Source organism: Nesoenas mayeri (genome assembly GCF_963082525.1).
Source record: "Nesoenas mayeri genome assembly, chromosome: 24".
NCBI classification, from domain to species: Eukaryota; Metazoa; Chordata; class Aves; order Columbiformes; family Columbidae; genus Nesoenas; species Nesoenas mayeri.
Window position 1 is genome coordinate 6,054,010 of NC_137546.1, and position 27,124 is coordinate 6,081,133.

General features: G+C 47.3%; 1 protein-coding gene across 7 annotated transcripts in view; it reads right to left on the reverse strand.

The window, feature by feature from the left end:
• Positions 1-27,124, reverse strand: part of EIF4G3 (eukaryotic translation initiation factor 4 gamma 3) — a 132,040-nt gene that overhangs the window by 29,081 nt on the left and 75,835 nt on the right. For 5 of the 7 annotated variants that reach the window (XM_080358640.1, XM_080358639.1, XM_080358643.1 and 2 more), the window contains 8 exons: positions 25,257-25,379; positions 20,407-20,500; positions 14,394-15,215; positions 7,630-7,718; positions 5,737-5,986; positions 3,553-3,710; positions 2,300-2,425; positions 1,187-1,297 (listed from right to left, as the gene is read on the reverse strand). In XM_080358640.1, coding sequence (XP_080214766.1) covers positions 1,187-1,297; positions 2,300-2,425; positions 3,553-3,710; positions 5,737-5,986; positions 7,630-7,718; positions 14,394-15,215; positions 20,407-20,500; positions 25,257-25,379 — 1,773 coding nt within the window. The remainder of the gene's footprint in view (positions 1-1,186; positions 1,298-2,299; positions 2,426-3,552; positions 3,711-5,736; positions 5,987-7,629; positions 7,719-14,393; positions 15,216-20,406; positions 20,501-25,256; positions 25,380-27,124) is intronic. The other 2 variants (XM_080358645.1, XM_080358641.1) reach the window with 1 other exon arrangement.

The following is a 27,124-nucleotide window of genomic DNA, read 5'->3' on the forward strand; positions in this document are numbered from 1 at the left end:
AGAAGGAAACGGGGACAAACCTCCCGCAGAGGAGCCAAAAACTCACTGCAGAGCACGACCTGGTGCTCTCCTTCCCGTCCGCTTCGCTCTCAGCACACAGGTTTTAAAATTACAATACAAAATATTATTAAAAAACATCCAATAAACTAAGGAATTGCTTCTTCCCCTCCAACAGGCTTCAAATGGAGAAGGTGAAAATGAGGGGAGAAGCCAGGAGTGACTCCAGGACGCACAAGGATGGAGGTGACTTGAGTTTCCATCACCTATCAGAAGGGTAAGAGCATCCTACCCGGCACAGGCCCGTCCTCCCATCCCCACTTCCCTGCCTTTCCACCTCCTTCCCCACTGCGCTCACCGAACTGCTCCTCCACACCAAAACTGGCCGTATTTTACTCCTGTGTGATCACATCCCTTGTGCCGTTTGATGCGACGTTCGTTAGTTCTACGCACAGTCGTACAACGCGGTTAAGCGAAAAGAAGGAAACGAAGACAAAAGCCAAGGAAGCAAAACAAAAGGCTCTGGAGGTGCCGAAAGCTTGTTAGCGCTGAGCCGCTCCACGTTACTAAGAGCGCAAGGAAGAGGCGGTGGGGTTTAATGGTTTATGGGCATGGCCTTTGGAGAGGTGCAATGACCGCGTGGACGGAGAGCGGATGCGCAGATTTTTGCCATGCTTCACGAGGAAACAACGTCTGGTTTTGCTCAGGGCTGAAAACCCTCTCATCCTCTAACCGCTGGCGTCCCAGGGCTCCTGCAACACCTTCCAACCCTCCTCCGGCATAACGCAAAGAGAGGTTCTGCTCTGGACAGGCGCAGATGTAGGATGCATGTTATGTGCTGAATGCTCCAAATGAACGGGGTAAGCGGGACTTACCTTCTCTCCCCCTTTCCACAGGTCTGCAAAGTGCAGACCCCTCGCGGATCCCGCTCAGGCCAACGTCCCAGCATGCCCTCAGCTGGTGATGTCCCACCCACCACTGAAGGCTGCCTAGAGGGGTACAATGCAAGTCTTGTTTCCTTTTATTTTTTATTTTTATTTTATTTTTTTTTAAACACTGTTGCACCTTTTTGTAAAGTTTTCTACCGGTCGTTCTTTATCAACAGTGGGCGTTAGGGGATAAAATAAAAGATAACTCTACAAAAAGGTGCAAAGATCTCTTGGGGGGAGAAGAGGGGGATTTGGCTTACCCCTATCGGCAGGTTCCTCAAGGGTGGGTGAGGCGAGACCAAGAGAGGGCATGCTGGGGAACCGCACCGAGCCAGGGACGGCAATCCAGGGTTGCTCTGCACTTTGCAGGCCTGCGGAAAAACAAAAGAGCAACAGGGCCGTTAAAAACGCCGTGAGGCTCGGGACATTCAGCACACCAAAGGAGAGAAGGCGCCGGAGAACAATCTGCAAGTCCTAAACCTAGGAAGCGATGTTGACCTCAAACAGCGTCGAGGTTTCGGGACCGAGCGGCGCTTCGAGGGAAACCACGACACCGAAGCTACTCCGAGAGATGGACGCGCACCCCAGAACCGAGAGCGCTCTCAAACCAACCCCATGTCGCCGGGTCGGACTCCGAGCTTCTGGAAACCTGTGTGCTTGGAAGTCAAGGTCATTCAGAGAACTCTTCTGAAACCAGCGGTTTTGAAAGATAAATGATGGTTAATGTTGGATGTATCTTAATAGGTGGATGAAAAATCAGTGATTGCAGCTGATGGAGCAGCTGCGACTGGCACCGCGCTGGGGTACCCGCACCCAAAGAATGGGGCACGGCAAAGGCAAGGAGGAAGAACTCAGAGGGATTTCAGAGTTTGGGCAAAGCCAGACTTTGGGTGAAAGGAAAGCAGAGGAAAAGGCAGGAACCCAAGCAAAGCAACACGTGGAAGCGCAGAGGAAGCAAGAATATACACAGGCTGCGTATATTCATTTTGTTTTGGTTAGTAAAGCTGATTTACTCTATTGGCACAAACCAGACTCCTGGGACAGCACACACTGACACCGGCTTCTTGTACAAGAAATGTGCGTTCGCACACACGCGACTGCCAGATCCTCTGCGAGGAAACGCGTTTCTGCTCCTCTCGCACCGGGAAAAGGGGAAGGAGATCAAATCCACTCCAGATCAATACGTACCAGTTAAAAACATCCACGATATTTTTCTAATTCACCTACATTTTGACAGCCAAGCAAACACCACCCTTGCATTCACCCCGACAAAACCAGAACCACCGGAGCGTCGGAGGAGGCTCAAAAGCGTGAGGATGGACTTCGGCGCTGTTAAGGCCGGTTTTTAAATGAGCAAGGTTAGGTCAACTCACACTTCCAGACACGTTCCTCCCGCCGGAGGTTTGCCTCCCAAAGTCAGCGAAGGCCGGCGTGAAGTCGGGTCCTCGAGGCAGAATCCGAGGGTCCAGAGTCCTCAGCGGCAATTTCGGCTGATTGACCTGAATGGCGGAACAGAATAAACACGCGGGATCTGTTCAGCGGGCGCTGCAGCTGCCAAAGCTCAGGCAAGTCCACAATCTCTGCTAAACCGTAACATTTAACATCCAAATTAATGCTTTTAACAAACTGCACAAGTTTTATGCTTCACCTATATATAAAAAATGCGCATTTAATACAAAACATGTCTTCTGCAGGTGGCTGTTGAGGAAACAGGTGGAGTTCAGAAACATTTCAAGGCCTGAACGTGACTTATGGAGGATAAAATTATGGTGAGACGGGCCCGTCTTCTGCAAAATGTACATGAGAGTCTTGGTTCAGGATCACAAAACTGCCGCTTTCCCTCAGAGAAATGTCGTTTGTGTTAACGAGACAGACACCGACCGGGGCAGCTCGGAAGCAGAGAGCGCGGTGAGCAGCAATCACGGAAAACGAGTAGGTGGATGAAATGGTTTTGGGAACAAAGTTGCGTTTTATAACTTGTCTGGGTATGAAATTCAGGGTGGAAATGCTTCCGCACACAAGGATCAACTAAACCCTGAGCTGGGCTTGAATTTTAAGAGCGAGTCTGGAGCGGTTACATCAAAAATCAATGAGCTACGTAGTTCTAACGGAGGGGAGAGTAAGGTCTTGGTGTCATCAGTATTTCAATAAGCGCAGAAAATCATGGGTAATAAGGCTGGATAAGAACCACAAAACTTCCTGAGGGTCCAGGTTTTCAAGATCTTTTATTAGATCAACTCATAACTAGTGACACAACTGTTTCAGGCCAAAAAAAGTTTGCCCCTAAGTTTGCTTATCCTTTCCAACCATAGAATTGATCTAACAAAAGCCACTGCCTCTCCGTTCAGTCCTGCTTGGTTTGTGTCCATAGATCTTTGTGGTTATATAATTTTACATTTTAATAACAACCTGGTGTAACTTAATCCAGGTAGAGACCATTAAAAACACTTCAGTTTTAAAATCATCAGCGCACATTCATTAGGCACCAATGCCTCTATTTGAAGCATTTTGTGACGTGACACCACCCAAAGGGTCCCCCTTCCCAACTTAAGTCTGTGCCGCAACGGCCCGGGGATCAAACACGCATTTGGGATCTTTATTGATAGTAAAAACCCCTTGCACGCACCTGTTTGATGGGCTCTCCTCTCACCTTGTCGAGCACCACGTCGCTGATGGGGGGCAGCCCCTCGGGTTTCTGGATGCAGGCCGGCATGAACTGGAAATCCAGCAAGAATTCCCGGTCGTATTGCTTCTTCCCCTCCGGGTCCAGGGGCTTCCACTGCTCTATAACGAGAGAAGGTGCCTGAGGTTCGTATGGAACAAAACCCTCCGCTCTGCAGGACGCGGTGCCGGGAAACCCAAAGGGAAGAGATTGCGACGAGATTTTCATTTTGAAGGCGATGAGGAGAGGAAAACACATTGTATTAAAGGAACCTAAAGATGTGGAGCACGGAGCCAACCCCAACTGCAACCACACACGGACTCAGCGCTGATCCCGGTTTTAATGCACGTCAGCTCGTTTTAACTCTGACTTTCGCTCTCTCGTGTGATGGGACAAAACGGGGACGATTCTCAGTTTCGGGGTGAAAATGCAAAAGTTAAAGCGGCTGGTTTTGTGGAACACGGAGCAAGAGCTGCGGAGAGCACCGCGCAGAACAACAAGAGCCGGTGAAGGTGAGAAAACACCGAGTCTTGAACAACTCACGCTGGAGATAACGCTGGGAACCAAAAGAAAACCCACAACCGCAGGCCACGCTCTAAACATTACAACTTTTCACCCGTTTTTTCAGACGGCTTTTTGGGCAGGAGCGATGCAAATGACAATCTAAACCTACAGTTTTAATAACTGGGAATGAAAATGCACAAAGGTAAGTACCATTTTTAGCTCTCTGTGCAGTTTTAGTGCTATGGAGCTTCAGGATCAAGAGGTGCAGAAAAGGCTTTTGCTGCCTCGCTGCATCCCGGCCGGAATTCCTGGCCAGCTGCCCATGCCCTGTGCCCCAGCACCCTCCATTTATCACAGCAAAGCACCGACAGCACCACAGAATAATGTACACATGGAGTTTCCTTCTCCTGGAAGGATCTAAACAAGCTGTTTTAAGGTGAAAAGCAGCTGGGAGTGTCACAAACAGGATCCCCAGGGAGGGTAGAGATGGGGACACAACACACAACTCCTCTGCTCGACCAACAGGCAAAAATCCTTCTTTTTAGGCAAAAGCGCACTTGAAATTGCGGATTATGGCAGCAAGCGGCAGACCAGCCCGACGCGCGTTGCCTTCCGAGGGATCGATCCAGCTCCGGCTGCACCGACGGGTTCCGAGACACCACTGATGAATTACGGGTTAACGACAAGACATGCTTAATGAACGAATGGGTGAGTGTGTGGGAAACTCTTGAGAGGCCTCTATGTTTTCCCCAAACGATACCATAGTGCTAAATTAATTAAAGTAAAGCAACTCGGGTCTTTGTCAGAACAAAGCAGCGTCTGAAATAACAACCGCAGGGTAACCACTTCATGGTGGCGGCTCCTTGTCCAATACCTTGTGCAGGCTCTAAGGTCCTTCTGCCTTTTATTTTATACTCTTTAATTTCTGAGCTTTTAAGAAAACGACTCATTTATTTTGTGGGAGCTTCACCTGAATAAGAAACCGTTTAAAAATTGGTAGCGGATGAGCAGTAAGTCGGTCTAAAGGTCTCTCTTAAAGAGGTGAGTTAATTGAGGTTCAGGTCTACAAATTAGATCTCTTAACAAATAACAAACCGCCCCTTTGGTAGAGTATATCCAGCGCTAACCAGCAAGGAAAGGAGAGCAGCCTGGAGCCCACACTTGAATTCTTGTATCAAAAGAACTGTGTGCTCACAGTTTAACAGCAGAGCCTGGATTGAAAACTACATTTATTTTCCCTTCTTTTCTCTTCTAGAAAACTGAAGATCTATTCAACTGCTTAGCCAGGAAGATACATTTATATAAACACATATACTTGCACTTTGTACCCAATCATAACTTTCAAATCTTGTATTTAAGAACTACGTCTGCTTATATGGAATTTCTTGTCGATCACACAGGAACCAACGTGCCGCAGCCGACATTCACACACGCAACGAATGCAAATTCTTGGAGAAAACCGATTTCCCTCTTGTGCTTCCCCAAAAAAGCCTCTGAGCCCGTTTCCTGGTGGATCTCGACAGAGCTACATGCAGCAAAACGCTGGAGCCGCTTCCAGCCCCCCGGGGAACGGCCCATCCCGCGGGGAGCCCCAAAACAGGGACAGAAATTGGAGCGAACATGTGAGTCTGAAACAGGATTTACCTGGTTTGTACTGGTACACGGGCCCCTCACCCGAGCTCTCGGTGAAGCCTGAGTTGGCGTCGGTTCCCTCTCCCTCCGAAACGCTCTCGGCACCGTTCCAGACGGGTTCTGCCTCCTGTTCGCCGTTTTCTTCCACAGGTTTTGCTTTTTTAAGCTCCGAGGGGTCTTGATCCAGTTGAAACCCATGGCTCATTTTCTCCTGTTCGGATTCAAGTACTTTGTCACCTGAAAGTTCCTCTTCTCCTTTAGGCTGAAGCACAGACGGAAACACAGAGGTTACATGACAAACGCCGGCCGAAACTCAAAACACGCAAAACGACTCCTCCTTTATTCATCCAGCATTTTTGCATGTAACAGGAATATAGATACATCTTAAACCACGATATGAGAACAACACACAAAACCACCACGTGATTTATCAGTTCATTCCCAGAGATAAACCACCGATAATTAATTTTAAAGCAAACGCGGCGCTCGCTCGAGGGATCCTCCCTTTAAATGTGTGCTGCTAATTGGAACAGAGTCCAATCAAGGAGGTGACATGACATCCAGCCACAACTCAGCATCTCAGTTTCAGGAAAAACACTTTTAATAGTTAATTAGTAAAATAGTTAAAGACTGTTAATTTTAGCGCTCTCGGAGGACACAGCCCCATTTGGAACTCAGACAGGGGCAGCGTTGGGAACGAGCTTCTCCCAACACGACTGAAAGCATCAGACAAACGAAACACTTAATCGAGGATGCTCCAAAGAGGCTCTGGATCCTCTCCCCTCCCTGCCTGAGGGCACCGCATCCTAAAATGCTTTTTGCAGATTTTTTTCAAGGGAATACTCAGACAAATTAGCACCGGTGTAAACGCCGAGTGGTCCAGAAGACAAGACCCCTCCACTAAACGATGAAGAAAGCGTATAGAGTACGAACTGGCACAGCCCGGCGACATCCTGCACTCGCTGGCTTGACAACGCGCACAGAGATGCTTTCCATTTCCTCAGGTCATCCAACCCTCACCTTTCTCGTTGCACAGACCGTCTGTCACAGTGTGACACCTCACATGCGAGCATTTTAAACATCTGTTCCCCAAAATGGAGGGGAAAGCGCTTTAACATAATTCATAATGCATACACGAGCCTATCTGCTGCAAACACGTATACAAAGGATGAAGTACCGTCCGCTAAACTCCAGATTTACTCAGCAACAACTTGCTTGTAGAGCAGAAAGGTTCAATGATGTTTGTGAGAGGGAAAGTTGTGGAGGAAACAGCAGATGAGTAATAATGGAATAAAAAGCCAGAGTGAAGCAGCAACGCTGCCCTGAATCCCATCTGGCCCACAGCAGGTTTTACACCCGCATGGAGCAGGCTGAGTGTTCACTGTTTTACTCTCTTATCCCCTCTGCGATCTATTCCAATCGCAATTTTACCCAGGACATTAAACAAAGAGCCCGTCCTGCGATATCCCTACCAGAACAGCAGCAATGGAGACTGCGTTACTCATCTAACGACTGGTGAGGTGGTTTTGCTCTCCATCAGGTAAACCGAGCTTGGCCATGACATCATAATGACATCAGAACCTGCCCCATGTCACCATGGTGGCCGCGGGGACCCAAAACAGGGCAGTGCAAAGGGATTTAAACCCACTTTTATCCCATCCTTCCCCAGAAGGGCAGCAGTTACATGTTCTTAAATGCTGGGAGTTGTTAAATTAGGCAAGAAGGAAGAAAAACTAACAGCTTCAATAAAGACCAGACTAAAATCCTGCGGAATATAGTTCCCTCCCCAAAAAATCTGTGTTGGATCCTTGTGAGACAACTGGGAAGCAGCGTGTCTAAAATACAGTTTCAAGAGAGCAACATCATCATTAAACGTGGTAAAAGAAGCCTGTGGTTCCCCCTTACCTCTGTGTCCGCCTCTGCGGCCTCCTCGGTGCCCTGGGTCCGCTCTTTTGGTTTCTTCCACGTCTTTGGTGCAGTTACGGCTGGTTGGGCTGCAATACAAGCACAGATCTGTTACAACACGTCATTATACGGAGTGAATTCGGCCCTGGGCAACGCGCGTCCCTCTCACATTGGGGTTTTCCACCCAGGAGAACGAAGCAGTGGCGGCTTTGCGGAGGATTTAGCTTCATATCACCCCGTTTTGTTTCAAGGAGGTAATAAGACAATCGTTAGTGTGACATTAAAACGTGCTCATTCAAGCTCCAAATGGTACTTGTGATAGCAAGCAGTTTATTGCCAACAGTATATAAGGATCACAAAACCTTCAGGATTAACCATCATCTGGACCCGCACCATAAACAGACCAAAACTCCCAGTATCTCAGCCAAAAGCACAACTCCTTCAATCCTGAGCTGGATCTCTATCTCAATTCAAAACCCAGTTAACAATCCCCCATCCATTAATTCCCTGTGCCAACCGATTCAAAGAAAACACCACATAATATTCCTAAGATCCACAGTGATTTACTCCAAGCGCTTTTTTCCCCCCTCCAAAGGGTAAAAGAAACCACACGATATATTAAGAGGAGACAAACCCATTAAAATCCAATATGTTCGTAATTTGTTGCAAGTGCTACTAGTTTAAATTCTGATATTAGGCACATGTGCGTATTTAACACGGCGCGTAAACAGAATTGATTCCGTGATTGAATTTATTGCAAACAGATTTGCAGCTCGAGCCTTTGGTTTCTAGAAGATCCTCTGGAAAAACACAGCGTGCGCTTATTTTAGCATGATAAAATATGATTTTGAAAGCCTTTGCAACTAATAAATGCAGCATTAATAATAATAGTGTGTTTTGTTCCTATGGGCAAAGAGAAAACTGGGTTTGCTACGTTCCCACCGTCCCCAAAGATCCCAACCTGAAGCCCAACAGGAGCCATCGCCGCCAATAACAGGTTTTTATCTTTGTGCTAAACACCACAAAAGCAAAAGATAATTAAAAAATAAAGATTAATTCAACTAATTCAAATATTCAAACATCATCTGGTCGCTCACAGAACTGATGGTTCGCGGAAGAGCTGCAAAAATCATCCTGTTTCCCGAACTCCAATTCCCGCACGTCCCGTCCCTGTGGAGCAGCTTTAGGAGCAGCCCCAGCAGTGACCCCGAATTTCCCGGGGTGCAAAAGAGTCGAGAAATGGCCAAAGAGGCAGAGATTGCAAAACACCTTTGCCTTACGTAACCAAGGGTTGGGTTTTCTTAGCGCCGCCAGCAGCTGAGCAACAATAACCGACGTTTTCTCAGCGTTTTGGGGTGAAATCACGGTTGGGTGGAGAGCGAGTGTCCGTGCAGGTGGGGATTGCTGTGATTTACCTGAGCGAGGCTCCATGGTTCCCTCCCGCCACCAAATCCACTCAAATTTAGTGCTTTTCAAAAACCAACCCACTGCTGCGATACGACACCTTGTTCGGGGGAATTTCTTCGAGGAACAGGCCACGTCTGCACAGTAATGACCTCAACACAGCCAAGTCATTGAATGGATTCACCCCAAGGTTTCTAATTGTACGGAACTGGGCTGCACTCAAGCTCAAGTTACACTATGGGAAACATCCACGGTGCAAACATTTCGTCTTTAAACACGTAAAAATAAACCCAGCGTCACAGATTCGGGTTGGCGAAGGTTTGAGGTGTTTCCTTCCTCATCTGTCAGGACGTTAACACTGTGGCTTCTCAAGGAGACATTCTCTTCACCTATTTTTTTGGCAAAATAAAGCTATAGAAAGGCTGTGATTTACTGAAGGAACCTGGCGGCTTTTGCCTTGTTTTAACGGTGCGGATCCTGCTCAGCAGACACTCGCTTTGCACCCCAAACTCTTCTCTTTGCGGCTGGTAACACCTGCTCGCGTCTCAGAGCCGTCGTTCAATTGTTTCCCCCTTCAAACAGCAGACATCAGGTTGGTTTTTATTTCCTGTTGAGTTCTCCTTCCTGCTACAGGAACCGACCCAACGGGAAGATTTACACTCGTGTGCGCTGAGAAAATTCAAGTGAGTTGAGGCGTCAAATGTCCCAGAGCCCAAACCCGAGCAGGACGACACTGCAACCAGCTGAACACCCACTTCCAGCCACGAGAACCTCCAGGAGCCGCGGGGAAAGCCGAAGGTAATTTATAATACTTAGCAAGGATGTAAAGATGAGATATGACTTCTAATGTAGATCGGTATTTTCACTCCTGTTCCCCCTTGTCCTGGTTTTGTTAAAAACAAGACCGGTTCTCTTTTAGTGATTGTTCTTTCAGCTCAGTTCTTTAGGTGGCTGTACTTTTCTGAGGTTTAGCCTGCATATTTTTCCTCGTACGCTGCACTCGGTGCTGATAAGAAACCAACGGAGTGCTGAAGAAGCTCGTGTTTAGATTTATTCCTATGGTAGCTAAGAAAGACTGATAAGTTTTCCCATGTTCCATTGAGAGAGGGGTGTGTTTGAGGAAGGGTGGATGGAACAGGTGACTAGAACTGACCAACGCAAGTATTCCATCCCATCATCATCATACCCCCTATATGAGGGTGATCACAGGGTCACGCTCTCTTCGCCCATGGCCAGCATCTGGAGAGGCCCCGTCTGTCTGTCTGTCTGTGATCCACAGCCCTCAGGCCCTGCATCCTGCACCCAGGTTCTGCTTTGCTGTGCAGTCCCACCCGTGACTTTGGGTGCCTGACCTGCAGCTGCTGGAGCCGCCAGCCCCGCAGCCCCAGCTCTGCTGCTGAGTGATGCTAACTTCAGACTGGGTCTGTATATTTTGTATATATTCTCTATTTATTAGTAGCATTAGTAAAACCCTTTAAAACTCTCCAACTTGAAGTCTAAGTCTCTCTTCCTTTCCCCTTATCTTTCTTATCATTTTTCCAATCCAAAGGAAGGGGTGGCAGGAAACGAGGGGATAACAGGGAGCGTCTGCCACGGTTTATTGCCGCCTTGCCTTAAACCTTGGAACCCATCTTATCTTTAAGATATTCCTTTTCTCTTTTATGATTTGAATTATAATTTATAATAATTATTATAATTCAAAATTTGAATTCCATCGCAAAGCTCAAACGAATTTAATTTGCTGCTGTAGGACTGGAAAGAGTAAAAAATAAACCAAAACATCCTTTTTACCGGCTTATCCTGGACACGATCATCAACCACTATGCAAAAATTAACACCAGCTCTTAAATTTTTACTCTTCAGCCAACATGCCATTAAAATACTAAAGCAAAGACTCACCCTCGCCTTACAGCTCATGGGAGAGAAGATATATTCCAGTGGGTTATGGCAGGAAAGGTGACATCCCATTTACATTTCCAGCTCTGGGCGCTGGAGATATTTCTCCAATATATTTCCAATTATTGCCCCAAGTTGCCTATGAAACCCAGGGACTCGCAGTCAGTCAGGCTACTTTATATTGAAATACGCCTCATAAAGTAGCTCTGCAACAAACAATCATTTAAATCCAACGTGTATGGAGCTCTTTCAGCTTCTTGTGTTCCCAGGAGTCCCACCTGGGACATCAACATCTTATTTTCCTCTTTGCTTCTTGTAACAGCCACGATATGAAGATTATAGTGAATTCCGAGCGTGTCCTAAAGGCTTCGAGTCTTCGGTAGCGCCTCCGTCCTCAGAAATTCCACTCCAACACATATTGTTCTCTTGATAATACCTATATTTTCATTCCTTGTAATAAAGAGTAGGAATTAATAATTTAAAGGCTCTTGCCCTTTGCAGATAACAGCTCTGCCCGTCCTGAAACCCTCAAAAGAATCATCAGGACTCACCCCACATCTCGGCGAGCGCTCCCAACAGACCCACGGGCGGCAGGAAACCGCGTACCCAGGGATGACATCCTGCGCGTGGGGTAAGAAACCTGCATTTCTCAGCCATTCAATGCTCCGAAACCCAAACCTTCCCCGTTTCGTAGGGATTAAAAGCATAATGCTGATGAGCAGGGTGAGGATGAACTAAAATTGCTATTAATATCTTCATTATGGCAGCTTAAGACATTAAAAGTAGATATAGCGTAAAATAAAAAGGAAAAGCAAGCACATTCTGATTTCTGCGGAATAAGAATATAGCCCACGTTCATCTTTTTTCCTGGATCCAGATGGGCAGTCCCGCTTTCTGCCGCTGAAAAACTCCTGGTTTTGAGCTGTAGGAAAGAACTACAGGAGAATAAAGATGTTTAGGGAAACCTCTGCAGTCTGGATGTATTAATTTCTACGTACAGAGCCAAAAGAAATCAAGATATCGTCTCTCTGACTGTCTGATAGGAGCTGAATTCTGCAAAGCGCTTGAGGAACAAGGAAATAGTTCCATTCATCCCCGAAAAGCTGTTGCCTCGTTGAAAATCCAGGAATTACACCCGCACGTCCCAGCGGTGCTGCCAAACAGGAGCTGGATCCATGTCCCGCAAACCCCACGGCTTTAGGCAGGTCGGGTTGTAACTGTGGAACGGACGCTCAGGAGGAAGCGCTGCAGCCTTTAGATTATTCTTCTTATTATAATTATTATTGTTTTCTCAGGGAAAACAGATCAGCTGCCACTAAAGGAAATAAAAGAGTACAATTTGTGGCCAAACTGCTTTCGATTCTGCTGAAAACCCCACAGAAATCTTGTTAAAAGTCGGAGATCTCGCACCTACCACCACGTGCTTGAGAAGTTTCCCTTATCCCAATTCCTATCGGATCTCCAGAGATCACAAAAAGACTCTTGGCCTTTAGTCCAAGGAAACAAAATATAATCAATATAATAACAAGGCCCTTCGTCCTCGCTCCTGAAGTTCAGCATCTGGATTTCCCAGCGTGCAGCCTGAATGAGCAGTCGCCTTATTTAAAGCTCAATTCCCCTCTCCGAGGAAGAACTGGGAAATTCCTGCTCAAAATAAGGTTGGCAGAGAGACGCAATACAGTTCTCCGGCATTAAAGAGGGGGTAAAGCACCAAAAACCGACTTGGAAAGTGTTTTGCTTTCCCTGAACTACGGAGCTTTTCATAATAACCGGAGTTTCGAGTGATCTTTTCCATGACTTGAGAAATATTTTTCCTCTGTTGCCAAAGCCAACGTCTTGGCTCATGTTTGCTGTCTGGCCTAACGACGTTAGAGCATTCAAATGAATCTTCTGCGTAATTAAAAGCCAAAAGTGCTGTAAGTAATTTTTTGTTTAATTTAAACGACAGGACGCTACAAAGCGAGCAATAATATTGCAAGCTGGAGCCTGGCTGGGTAAAACCTTATTTACAGAAAGAGTCCCATTTCTCTGCTTTGTAAGGAAATTAATTTGTGTTATGAAGGAGCTCAGATTGAAAGAACAACCCCAGTAAAATAAAAATAGAAAAAGATTAACAGGAAAACAATACAACCCTGTGGCTGGTGCACTGAAGGGATCTTTCTGATCTCCTCTAGATATTGGATTTTATTTAAGATCCAGCATATTGACCTCGCGCAGCATCACACGAACGTGGAACGAGGCCAATCTCAGCTTTTCATTTAGTTTAATCCATAGCAGAGCGCAGTCCGAGATGCTACTGATGCCATCGCACTCCTATCACTTATGAAAGAACAAACCTAAAACTCACCCTACTTTAAATGTCACTTAAAAAACCCCCAAAATCCAAACCACAATCTACCCTTTCTTCTTTGTTTCACGTTCAAACTTCATCAAATTCAAAAGATATTTCAATAAGCAAACCTCAGCTTCCCAGCTCCGAAAGGGCTGCGAAACGGGGCGGAAAAACCACATTGAAATGCTCCGAGAGCGCCGGGTGCGCACAATGGGCACCACTGTGCTCCCTCCAGCCGCCCAGCACAAGTCACCGATTGATTTAACTCCTTTGCCACAGTTTCATTTCCAGGAAGTGCTGAAAAAAACCCCACTTTTCTATACAAAATACAGCAAATCAAAAGACTGCGGTCTGTATTACACCATTAAATGCTAAAGTGGCGATGGGACAGGACACCGAAACCAATGGCAGGTAACACCGCTCAGAGAAATCACCTGGATTTCCAAAAGCACCTACAAAAATATCAATTCTTAGTAATTTGCAACAAGTCCTTACACCTCCAGAACCTTATTTTCCAGAATTTTCAAGAACAGCTGGGCCAAGCAAGGAGAAGGGGAAATTTCGCTCATGTGTTCCTTTAGCAGAAGCTTCATTCATTAAGGCTGCGCTGATTGAGGTGTGTGACACCGGGAAGAGCTTTAATGGGCCCCCTCACTTACCCACACCTGGTTACACCACCACACATTTGCATTGCTGGAATAAACCCCAGCGGCTCCTCAGAGGTTCACCCGGAGTCCTGCAGGTCTGAGCGTTAATCTGGTTTAGGCATCAGATGTAAATTCAGATCAACGGGACTCAAACCGAGCGGCTGATCCCAGAGAGAAGAGCCTCGGGATTCCCGTTCCGGCAATGCGAGTGCGCCCGACAGCAAACCCCGACCCGGCCAGCCCGGGACGCACGCCCGAGTCACCCACCTCTCTGATCAATAATTAGGAGGTTTTTCCATTTGGTTGGTTGGGGTTTTTTTGTCTCTGCGAACAAACACGAGCGTTTCGCGATGGCAACAACAGTCACGTGGCAAAATGTTTGTGACAGATAGAAACAGAAACACCCAATGGAATAACGACCCCAATGACACCTTTTCCTTCACCTTCTGGTTTTACCGCACACAACTGCGGTGCCGGACGCTCACCTGGGACTGGACTCTTGCTCAAGTTTAAAGCGGGAGCCTCCGCGCTCTCCTCCAGCTGCCCGTCGGCTTCTGTCTCTTCCTTCTTCTCCGCATCGTTCCCCTCTTCGTTCAGAGCAGTTCTTGTGCTCTCCTCTCCTTCTAAATCCCCCTGGACACCAGGGAGGGCACTGGGAGACGGAGGAGGAGGCGGAGAAGGAGCCACAGTGGTGACAGCAGCGACGCTGAGAGGGGGAGAAGGCGGCGGGGGGGTAGCAGGAGGGGTGGGAGGAGGAGAAGGAGCAGCGGGGGGCGACACGCTGTCCCCTTCCACCGGAGCAGCCTCCGGCGCCTCCGACTCAACAGTCAACGGCGCCACGGCCGCCTGGGCTACATCTACTGCGCTCTCCGCGCCGACAGTTACTTTCTCGCTCACTCCGTTCAGTTCATTAATTAGATTAGTACTAGCAGTCAGTGGGGTGTCAGCGGGGGCTACGCTACTGGGCTCCTGGCACCCCTCGGCGTCGGCCTCTGCGGCGGGCGAAGGGGCCGGCGTGTCGGCGCAGGGTGCGGCGCTGGGTGCGGGCGCTGCCTCCTCTTTCGGGGAGGCCAGTTCACATTTCTCCTCTGAGTCAGCGGCCAACGCGGATTTACTAGAAACGGCGGCAGGAGCGGCCGCGACGGGAGCGGCCGGCGCGGGCGATGGAGCCACAGGGAGTTCTGGGGGGGTGTCCGCAGGGGTGGCCTCGCTCGTCTGGCCAGCTTGATCTTTTTTCTCCCCGGTAGGTTCTGGTCTGAGGACTGGAGAAGGTGGTTTTAATACTGGGTCTGGTTTTGGCTTCTCTTCTGGAAATGAAAATACAACAAAAAACAACGTTACAAACAGCAAATCAACTCCATTCTCCTTCGCTCTCGAAGCCACCTCAGCTCTCCTCGCTGCTCGGAGGAAAACACCAGAAGCTGAATTTGCATCTAAAGGACAAGTCCAGACAACCTGCAGCTGGCAAATCCCAAAACACAACCGCTGCTTCGATTTTTCTGAACCTTGTGCTAAACCACCCTCCTTTACAGAAAAGGCCTAAGTTACAAAACGTGGAGTTTTTGCACAAACTGCTGTTGAAAATAGGATTTTTCTGGACAGAAACTACAGGTGGATTCCGCCTCGGAGGAGCCCGGGGTTGTAACACCAAGACCCAGGCAAACTCAGCTTTGAAAACACAGGGAAACGGAGCCGGCGGCGAGAGCAGCAGCAACCGCTCTGACCCCTCCTTGTGAAATAAATGGGAGAAGGACTCCACAACTTATGATGGGCCATTATTTTACAGGTACCATGTGTCACGCTGTTACTAACAGGGGATATTTGTTTTTTCTCTTGTTATTTCTCAAGTCCATCACACGTCAGCACATGGGACTCAGGGATACAATCCCATTTTTGTTCTAAATATCAGCGCAGATACATCTCCCCAAAAAAAAAGCAAAACCACAAAGGGATTTAAGCACATCTGCCAGCACAGAACAGCAACGGGGCCTCTTGATGTTTGGTTGGTATCAAGCAGGGCGGTAAAAGCACCGTGAAATGTGCCCATGGATCACACCGACCCCCAAATCCTGTGCACTAAGTCCCTGCACGTATCCTGTGAGTAGCAACAGAATTTGCAACACCATCCCTGCCACGACCAGCACGTGGCTCCCAAAGCTCTGCTGTGCTCCAGTTAACACACTTATTCTTCTTAGATATATGCTACTACTTAATATATGTACTACTTACATATATATATACTTACATACACTTCTATATACTACTTATTGACTATATCTAAAAGGAGGTTGTAGGATGGAGGGTGCTGGGCTCTGCTCCCCAGGAACAAGCGCCAGGAGCAGAGGAAACGGCCTCAAGTTGCCCAGGGGAGGTTGAGGTTGGATGTGGGAACAATTTCTTCCCCAAAGGGCTGTGGGGCATTGGAACAGGCTGCCCAGGGCAGTGCTGGAGTCACCATCCCTGGAGGGCTGGACAGACGGACATGAGGTTCTCAGGACATGGGGCAGTGCTGGGGTGGGTTATGCTTGAACTCTTGATCTTGAGGGGCTTTTCCAACCCAATTGATTCTGTGATTCCCATTTCTTTTGAATAAAGTATGAGTCAAAATCCTAAAGGACCCTCTCCCACTTTGGATTTGATGACAAGACACAGACCGCAAAACCTTGCTAAGGCAAGAGCCCCCGTGCTTCAGCTCTACAAGACGGAGGAGTTGGTATCACTCAAAGTCAAGGGCAGGGACTCAGTGGTCCAGCTCCAAATCACCATCACAAGGAGCTCAGCTCTGCCTGCAGCTTTCTGAGCAGGAAACTCCTTTGGGACATCGTCGTGACAGCAAAAAGCAACTCTGGAAAATCCAGAGTCACAAACCTCCCTGTTCAAATCAGGAAATCAAAGGCTACGACCAACCCCAAAGCACCAAAATTCCGGTAGAACTGAACAGGTTTGGCTCTGCTTGGTCTTTGCCAGCTCTGTTGACATTCCATTCAAGGTTTGTTCAACTGGCGAGCTGAAGGGAAAGGCGTTTTGAAGGAGAACCCATCCAAAACTCCTTGGAGCATCAAGTCCCATCTTTAGGAATAACGGAAGAAAGGAACAACTTTGCTCCCGGCTGTCGTCAGCGTTATGGTGAGGACAATGGCCAGAGCAGTAGTTTATCAGCTTAACGAGGCACGGAGAGAATCAGGCTTTGGAGGAGGATGATAAATGAGGAAAAGAGATGGGAGAGAGAATCCAAACAGCTGATTTTCATTCTGAATGCTCCGTGGAAGAAAAAGGATCCGAGAACTGGTTTAGAAAAGAAAATGCGTCACCTCTGATTTCTGGAACATCCTTTGCAGACAACTCGTGGAGCATTCTTGACATTTACGGCTATAAACAGCTGCCTGGATATTTTCTCCCTTGAGACAAATGAGATTGCTCAAAAAAACAAAAGCAGCATTTGAAGTGTCCAGAAAAACATTCCAAAAGATAAAAACCCAGCAAAAATATACAACTGCACCTTGGAAAATACACAGGATTTGGCCAACATATTCACCACCGATACAGGTGGGGTGTGCAAAATTCGAGGAGAAAAGTTGAGGAAGGGGGATCTCAGGAGATCTGGCTAATGAGAAGTAAATCTTGACCATCACAGAGAAGAAATCTCCAAGTCCTGGCAAAGGAACGTTCATCCCTGTCAACTATCACAGAAACACGTGAAACAACTACAGCTGGGAACGGAAAACTACAAATCAATGCAAAATTCACCCAAACTGAGTCAGGTCCCTTCTCCTAAATACGCCAAGATCCTTCCTCCCATGGTATTTAGCAAGTGTTTACTGGAAGCACTGAGCTGCTCGGGAGGAAAGCTTGCTCCATCAATAGGTATTTTTTAAGATTTCCAAAGAAATACAGATCTTGCAAAATCACTCTTCACTAGAAACACTTGGACAAAGCCAGCAGGACCCACTCGTGATCCTGCGAAGCCGCCAAAACCGGAGAGGGAGCTGGAGGTGAAGATTCGCCCAGAGCGGCGGATGGGGAAGATTCTCCTGGATACGGGACTTGGTTTCTGCTTCGCGGTGTTTATCTGGAAATAATCGCTGGGCTCGCTGCCATTTTTCCATCTCCCGTCCCCGTGTGAACGCTGGCGGTGCCGCCGGCTTTAGGAGCACGTTACTGAGTCACCGTGTCAGCGCGGGGGCTGAAACGTTTCCATTCTCTGCAATCTGACATGAATCTGTTTTCCACAAACCCTGTTCTACATTCTCCAGGCCTGAGATGTTGCAGGATTTGGGAAGATGTTTAAAGAAATAATAATAATAATAATAATAATAATAATAATAATAATAATAATAATAATAATAATGCTCTAAACATCTTGCTGAACCTGCCCAAGCTGAGTCAACGAGGGCAGCTCTGATTTCATGCACCTGAATTCTCCAGATGATACATACACACCAGGGGTACCTATAGGAACTGCCATTTTTCAAGGTATTCTAGTAACAAAACTCCTATTCTTCCAAATAACGTAAGAACTTTGAAGCCTGAAAAGCCAGGAGCTGCTTTAAAAGCAGCAAATGCCAAAAGCTCGTCTTGTAAAGAGAAATAAAAAGGTTATTAAACGCAACGCAATCCCAAATTCAGCCTCGCTAATGACTTCAACGCACAAATAACAGGGGCTGCGGATCTGGTGGTGAGAAACACCAGAGGCGAAAGGGTCTTAAGAGAAACAATAATACCGGTTTTAACAAACACTTGCTTAAGAAAGCCGGGCAGCCCTATCTATGACTGGATTTATTTTGGAACAACATCAGGGACAAAGCAAAAAACCATTTTGATAGCCTGGTGTATGTATTTCTGGAAAGATGAGGCCCCATGTCACTTGGGAGGGGCTTAAATAAAGCAATGTCATGGTGTCTGAACTCTGTTCACCTTCAGCTGGCCCGTCCCGACCCCGAAGCAGCGCTGATGCTGTTATTCAGCGCTCGCTCTTTCCCGCTGCGCTTACACCAATGCGCCTTTCAGCAATTTTTAGCCTGGAACAAACGTTAGAACCTTTCTGGGATGGAACGGAGATAAACACAGGAAACCTCATCAGCGCGAAATCCCAGTTCAAGGCCTGATTTATATTTAAACCAGCACAGTCAGATCTGTGGAACTAACTAAATAAAGACCATTTACTCCTGGTTTACTTACAGTTGCCTACAAAGGGATTAAGTTAGAGAGGGAGGAGGGAGAAGAGTTGCTTGTCCTGGAAATACAAGTTTCCATACGCAGGGCTGAAATACCGGCATGTAAAGTGCTGGATTTTATGGTTCAGCATCAAGTTGCTCAAAAAGGAAGATGCATTTTGGTGCCCACACCAGGGTCAGCAGTCGGTTTGACGGATGTTAAACCTGCCCACAACTTCTCAGGTGATGGAGACATTTAAGTTTTGCATGAAGATCAATCCGAAGCCACAGTCCCGCTTCAGGTGGGGGATGAGACCAGAAAATGCCCAAAATATCCCTTTTCCAACCGTTTCTAGACACTGCGGCATAGCCTGGAGATGTGTCCGTGGAGCCTTTTCACCAAGGGAACACCTCGAAGGCTGCGCTACGGCTGGAAAAGAGCGATGTGTGCGGTGAGTCTTCGAACGTGACACAAACCAGGCTCGGGGATCCTTCCTGCACCGTCACACAGCGGCTGTGCTGCCGGGACCCGTGAGCTCCGGAGCCCTGGGCAGCCTCTCCTCTCCTCTCCTCTCTCTGGGGCTGGTTTTCCTCCAGTAAACGCTCTGGAAAACCATCTCAGCAAGGCCAAGATTTCCAGGACACGCTCCCGAGCGAAACACGGCGCTTCTTGACCTCCACGTAAAGAAACACCAAACACCACAATTCAAGGACTAACCGGGGATCAAACAGCGGCGTCAGCTCCGTATTCCAACGAGTTTGTTAACGAGACGGTTGTACACACACATCATTAATTACAGCTTTTTAACAGCTATACAACTTTGGTGTGGGAAGAGACCCAGCACACTCCACCCTCCCTCCAGGACACCTTTTCTTTCCAAATATCTCCCTTCAAACGCGTATCCTTGGATATGAGAAGGAAATGTAATCACTTTGAGAAACTCAGCAACATCTGTTACAAGACCCTCGCACACTCCTTCTTCTTTTTCCTAATTAGAACCCCCCATGTGCTGCAGGACGGGATCCGGAGCAGCCTCATGATGCTCCAGATGATACAAAACCTCTCTGGTTAAGAGCATCTTAGTACAAACACGCCTGTGGGTGAGAGGAGTTTGACACTTCCAGCTGCTCTGAAACAACGTTTAGGACATATATGCTTAAATACGATTACTTTAAAGCAGTTTCATGTTGGCAAATTTCAATACATTCCCTTAGCAACATATTGTTAAAACGGAGAAAAGGAGGAAAAGGAGTCCCCTCCTCTTTCTACTTGTCTCCCTGCCAAAAATATCCCAACTAAAAGAAAGACTAAAAATAATAGTGAAGGAAATATCGACGGACAAACCTTGCTTGGGGCTGCTGGCGGTGCCGGTGGTGACCTGGGGGCTGTCGGCGGTGCCGTAACCCGCGGGGCCGTGCTCGGGGAGCTGGCTGGAGAGCTGCGGAGCCAAACACAGAACAGGGAAAATGAGCGTGGAACGGGAAAACAAGCACCGGGGAGCACGAGCAGCGAGGGAGAGGATGGGAGGAGAGGACGGGGTGCGGGGGGAAAGGAACATATAAAAGGGAGGGGAAAAAGGAGAGAAGATACACAGAGCAAGGGGATGAATTCAAAGAGTACATGGGAAAGGGAAGGAGGAAAAGGCAGCGGGAAAAGGGGAAAAAAAGGCAATTCCTGTTAACAAGAGCAAGAGACAGTGTGGTTGTGAACACGTTTAGTTCTCCGCTGCACAGTCTGCAAAGAGCGGGATAAACACCAAAACGCCCGGAATTGTCTGCAATTGCAGTTTGAGTTTGGACTTGACTCCTTTATCAACTGAGCACTTTACACACCTTCCATATTTTAATGGATATTTATTTATTTATAAATATATTTAAAACTTAAAAACACCTGGAGTGTTGTGGTCAGTTCTGGGCCCCTCAGCTCAGGAAAGAGATTGAAGTGCTGGAGGATCCAGAGAAGAGCAACAAGACTGGGGAAGGGACTGGAACACAAGCCCTATGGGGAGAGGCTGAGGGAGCTGGGCTTGTTTAGTCTGAAGAAGAGGAGGCTTAGAGCTGAGCTCAGCACTCTCTAGAACTACCTGAAGGGCAGTTCTAGCCAGGTGGGGATTGGGCTCTTCTCCCAGGCATCAGCAATAGGACAAGGGGCCATGGGCTTCAACTCTGCCAGGGGAAATTGAGGCTGGAGATGAGAAAGCAATTCTGTGCAGAGAGAGTGGTCAGGCATTGGAATGGCTGCCCAGGGAGGTGCTGGACTCACCGGCCCTGGAGGTGTTTAAACTGAGATTGGCCATGGCACTGAGTGCCATGATCTAGTCAATGGGCTGGAGTTGGACCAAGGGTTGGACTGGATGAGCTCTGAGGTCTTTCCAAACCACTCCATTCTGTGTGATATTCATTATATCCATTTACAGATGGCTGATGTGTGTAGGCATGAGTAGTGTATCTATGTAGTATACTCGTTATTGCAGAAGGAAAACAATCCAGACTGGCTGGATCTGTGTGGTTGTATTAAAACCCCCCACCCAATGCCTTCTACAAACAGATTTATTTTCTATCTATAAAAAACCAAAACTGCGAGACCAGCAGAGTCACGGGAGTGAAAGAGCTGTAGCCTGTTGAAGAGATAATCTATTTTAATTTTAATTATGGCCTCACAATTAATGGGACAAACACTTGTGTCCAGGAAGGACAAAAAAAATCCCCTCTATTTTATTACAGAATTGAAGGAAAACCTTAAGACCAAGTAAGTCCACCAAAATCACTTGTGCACGTTAGAGATGGGGCAAGTCGACTATTTGCATTTGCAAAATCAGATCAGGGAGGACGCCAAGAAGAAAACGGGGCTACATTTCAAGGTAACGCTCTGGAGCGCAGGCGGCGGTTCTGGAGCTCCGCACCCACACTGACCCCCAGGACACCCACGGGAAAAAGGGGTTTAACCAATTTAAAGCAAGGAAAGCGCTCAAAACATGGGTGTCCAGCTCCTTCAGACAGGCCATCAGAAATCCAGACACGATTATCCCACCTCAGACCCAGAGGAAGCCAAAGAAAATCAGAGTTTTATAAATGAGTGGGTTTCCAAAACGCTTCCCCCTCACAAGATCAGAGTTTCATTTGATGAAAAATATATGGGCAAAAGAATAAGAATCACAGGAACCAAGTGAGACAAGAAACCCGTGAGTCTAGAAACTCCGCGGGCCAGTCAACATGTTTTCTTAAGGCATTGGGAAAACAAGAATATTACAAAGTGATATAAATAGTACTTAAGTACTGACCCTTAGAGCTTTAAAATGGAGCGTTTAGAGACTTTCCAGGAAAGAATAAAGCACTAAAAATGGCTCTGATGAGCGACGGTGCCGAAACGCTGCTCGGGGTTATTCCACCGAGCGAACGCAACGGGTGACAAACCCCCCAGGAAAATAACAGCATTTCTTACTTTTAAAAGCTCTGTGTGAGTCGGTAAATCCCGCAGCCACATGTGATACCTGCTCCTGGGGTTTATTTATCTCCCCATCAAAAATATACAGCGTGAAAAACAGCGTCTTGATAGAAACGTATAACTGTTTCCCCTTGTCGTCGGCTTCTCTTGCAGAACTTTACAGCGTTTTAGCATTTAGCGTTGGGCTTGTGGTATCAAAATGTTGGGGTGTAAGTCAAGGTAAAAAATATTGAAAATTAAAACATGGAAAGCTATTAGGGTTTGATTCCAAAGGGTGGTGGAACAAGATGATGGTGACAATGTTCCGCTTGTCATTATTCCAGGAGGTGCCCCAAACCATCAGCGTTTCCATAGGTATTTCTGTCCTATGAAGCTCCCACTGACTGTTCACAGCTGGAAAAAAGGGGCAAAAAAGGGACAAAAAGCCCCTGTACATTTCAAGCACAGTTAGAACTGAATATCTGCTCACTTTAGAATATCCACCTCTACTGGAATTCAGCCACTGAGCAGTTATTAAGACACCATCTCATTTCATCTAAGATATTACTTGCTCTGAAGAAAGAAATTAGAGATGCTGGCGGGACAATAACTTTGCATTTCCTGGCTTAAATGGGCTTAAATGTTCAGTTATGTTACGCTAATGATTTTTTCTGGGAGCTCTAGTGCTGTGATTAACAAAAGTGGCTCCAAGTACCTCATCAAAACGACGTCTGGACGTTAAACGACGACATATTTGCTGAGAGGAGACAACTGGACACGGCTGCTGTGCTCTGAATATCAATTACGGCTGATAAAAACTCATACTTATTAACCTCCACTTGAAAATACATTATCCCGTCCTCTTTGACTTAATTGTAGTATCTTCAAATAGATTTCAGACTATAAAAATGAGCCGGTAAGTGCCGGGATTAGCTGCACCACGTCTAAAAACAACCTGAAACGCTGTTTTTATTTCTTCCCCACTTCTAATGGGGAAAGTCACTCAGCACGAAGCAACAGGAGGAAGAGCTCACCGGCATTCCAACATTTTAACTCTTCTTCTTTCTCCTCCCATGGAAAACGCTCAAAAAGAAATGGAATTGATTCTGTATATAACCAGCTCTTGTCTCTTCCACGCGGCTGCAGTCGCAAATCATCAGACATTTCTTGGGCAGAAAAACAACCTTTTCTGGTCAAGTATTGCAGGTTTTGTTGCAAAAACGCGGCTGGCTGTGAACTCCTCGATTGCGGCACTTGGTGCTGGTCGCAGGAGAGAAAACGGGTGACCCAGAGCACACGGGGACGCCTTGTGTGACAAAAGGATTCAGCGCAATGGCCAAAAGCCACAACTACCCCCTTGGTGTCTTGCCGCAGCCCAGTGATCCCAGTTAGGCTCCACTGGTCCAGCTGTAGGCTGTAGGGGTGTCTCTAGAGATGATGCTTCGCCTCGGCACAGGACAGTCAGCAGAACAACTACCCGGACGCAGAGGGGAAAGTGACGTTTCAGCTCCAAAAGGGCCGTTTCACCAAAAAGTGGTGACGTGAAACTGGGAAAAATGTGGATGAAGGAGAAATCACAGCCAAGGGGCAGATCTGCAGCCCACCCATCACCTGGAGAACCGTCTTGTCTTCTCATCAGGCCCCAAGCACCAGACACCTCCAATAAACCACGGCCGGCTTGGGCCAAACCACGCAATTTCTCCTTGGATTGTTCAGAAACTGTAAGTGGAGCGGCCTGAGGCTCAGCACCGTCTCTCCCAACAGAGAGGGACAACCAAGCCGCCGGATGGAGCCACCAGCAGTGACGCTGTCCCCGATGCCCTGGGGAGGTTGAGGAGTCATCGTCTCTTCCTGCTGCACGTGGGGAAGAGCGGCCAGAGGACAGAAACCATTTGCTAATTAGATAATGCAGCCACTTCCAGCCCCAGCGGTTCATGTTGTGGTGGAACTATGTCCACACCACGATGGACCTACATTGATGCCATGATGGACCCACATTCATGGCATGATGGACCCACATTCATGGCATGATGGACCCACGCTGGCGTCAGGACCACTGGTTTGCAGGTCTGAGGATGCTCTTTTGGCCCTGGGTCTGAAAGGACTAGAACAGACCTGCATTTCCAATAAATTTAATCTCCAAGCGTTACAGGTGGACTTGTCCGGTGAAGCAGGACACAGAGATAGAGAAGGGGACAAAAGTGTGCGGCAAGAGATTCGTGAGTGATGGAAAATGTCAGTTGGGGATATTTACGCTTTTTCTTACATCAGAAAAAGGCATTTTTAAGGCTGAACACACAGAAACCAAACCTGTGATAGACTGATCACAGTTCTGTGATAGAACTCCTGAGCTACAGTGCTTCTGGTCACCCTAAACCAACGTCACTAAGGCAGGAAGACTTTGGTATGGACAGTGATGCAACTGAAGATATATCATCAATCACATGTATGATATGGACTTCCCTCAGGTACACCAGACTAACAGAAACACCACGTTTCTCACAAATATATTGGCTCCTCCTTTAACACTCAAAGCCTTTATGAGCTCTAAATGTCCTGCTGATCCAAAACCCGGGACGGGGAACTTGTAGTGGAGCTGCAGCTCCATGTTTCACAAGCTAAAAATGACCAAACTTGGAGGGGGAAAAAGAAATCCTTGAAGAACGTTGACAATTTAGGCCCACCCGGGTGCGGGAGGTGGTCGCTGGTGTGGATGGAGGACCCAGGAATCGGGTCTAAGGAGCAGCAAAGTGACGCGGCCGCTCGCTCACCTGAGGTGGAGTGGGTGTGGAGGTGGGTCTCACGATGGGGGGCGTCGGGTTCCTGCTGCCCCCTCCGGACATTATTTCTTCTGTTATGTCCTTGCCTCCCTGGTTTGGATCCCGGATTCGGATCTACGGTAGCAAACACAGAAAGAATTCAAACGAGTCCCCCCGTTCCACGCTGCCCTTGGGGTTTATGGGGCGGAGCGCGCGGACAGGACACCATCAACACCGCCGGGCAGAGACGCGCTGCCTGGGAACGCTGCAATGTGCTTTGTTCCGATAACTCAAAGCACAGCACGTCATCCCTTCATCTCAAAGCGCTCACCAACCACACCAGTTGGGTCCAATTACCTGCACCCAGCTGCACAAGGCTGTAACTCACACTATGGGCTCTACTTTTGGAAAACGACTTCACTGCAACTTGGAAAATGTAGCAGACAGTTCAGCTACAGAACTAACATTGCTGGTTAATGCAAAGTGCAGGAGTAATAAAATAAAGGCGCTGGTTTAGCCTGGTGTGAAAGGCAGTGACCCCGCTCCTGGTAACGGGGGAACAGCAAATCAGCTCCTTTTGGTTTTCTCTTCCACCTTGAGCAAAGCTAAAGTGACAAAACAGAGGGAACCAAACCAAACATACTGAGTGGAGGAAAGGGAAAGCACAAGAACAAACTGAAATCCTAAGACACTCATCAGCAATTAGGAAACAAGCGTTTTTTGAGCCCTTTCACAGCCCCGAAACAGTTATTTTCCAAACTAAACCACTTGAGAACAGGCTGATTCGGAACTGACAGTCGAGCCAATTGGTGTCACTGGATACGGGGAACAGTGAAACCGAGTCTTAAACTTCAATATAAGAACTGAAGATTCTCATTAACCTTAAATACACAAAGTCGTTAAGTGCAGAAGGGTTTGGGGATTCATCAACTTCAGTATCATTTGATGTCTTCCTGATGCTTTGGGCAAATAAATACACACATGGTGCTCAGGATGGTGACATGATGGGGGCTGCTTTTCTTTTTGATTGAGTTTTTCTGCTAAAGCATTTAATTAATCACAGCAACAAGGGCTTAACGAGTTGGCAGGAATTCCTGCCCTCTCCTCCTCCTGACAAGTTTCCAGTGCCATTCAAACCAGCTTTCCCTGACCAAAGGTTCGTAGGACTCGAATATTTAACTAATAGCACATGTGGGCGTGTGTACATATATATACTTAATTTTTCTTTAGTTTCATTTCTTCAGTTTGCAATTAGCAAATTGAAATAGCGCATGCAGAGAAAAGCCTTTAAAAAGCCTTTTGCTCTTCAAGAACTCACCTGGTCACATTCACCTGGTGAGCGTCCACCACTCTCAATGGGTTTAAATCCCATTAATCTCTAATTCTCACCAGTGAATTCAGAAAAGAGCAAGTGTGGTCTCCAAATCTCTACCCTTGATACTCGTGTGTTCAGTTTCTTTATATCCACAACTTACTGGTTTTCTACCTTTTCTTTCTTACCAATTTAAACCAATTCCCACCATTCTCCCAACTAATCTGAGTCTGTTCATTCCCTGGCTCTTGGGTACAACTCTTGAGCAGCAGCGCAGGCGGCTGAGGATCCCACGCTGCTTTCTTTGATATTTGTTAAAAAACCAACACAGATCTTCTCCTTTTTGACTGGCTGGGATGTCAAATTCAGAGCAGAAAGTCCCCATAGATAGAAACCCGTAAATAACACCCATCGCAGCATTATCCAGTGTTTAATTACACTTTGGGGAGAAAGGCAAGACTCAGCCTCTCTGTGAAGATTAAGCTCAGTTTCAAGCTTAGGATGGTTATTAACGGTGTTGGGTGTTACGAGCAGGACAATTCTCCGCCGGGCCAGGTGGGTTCTGACC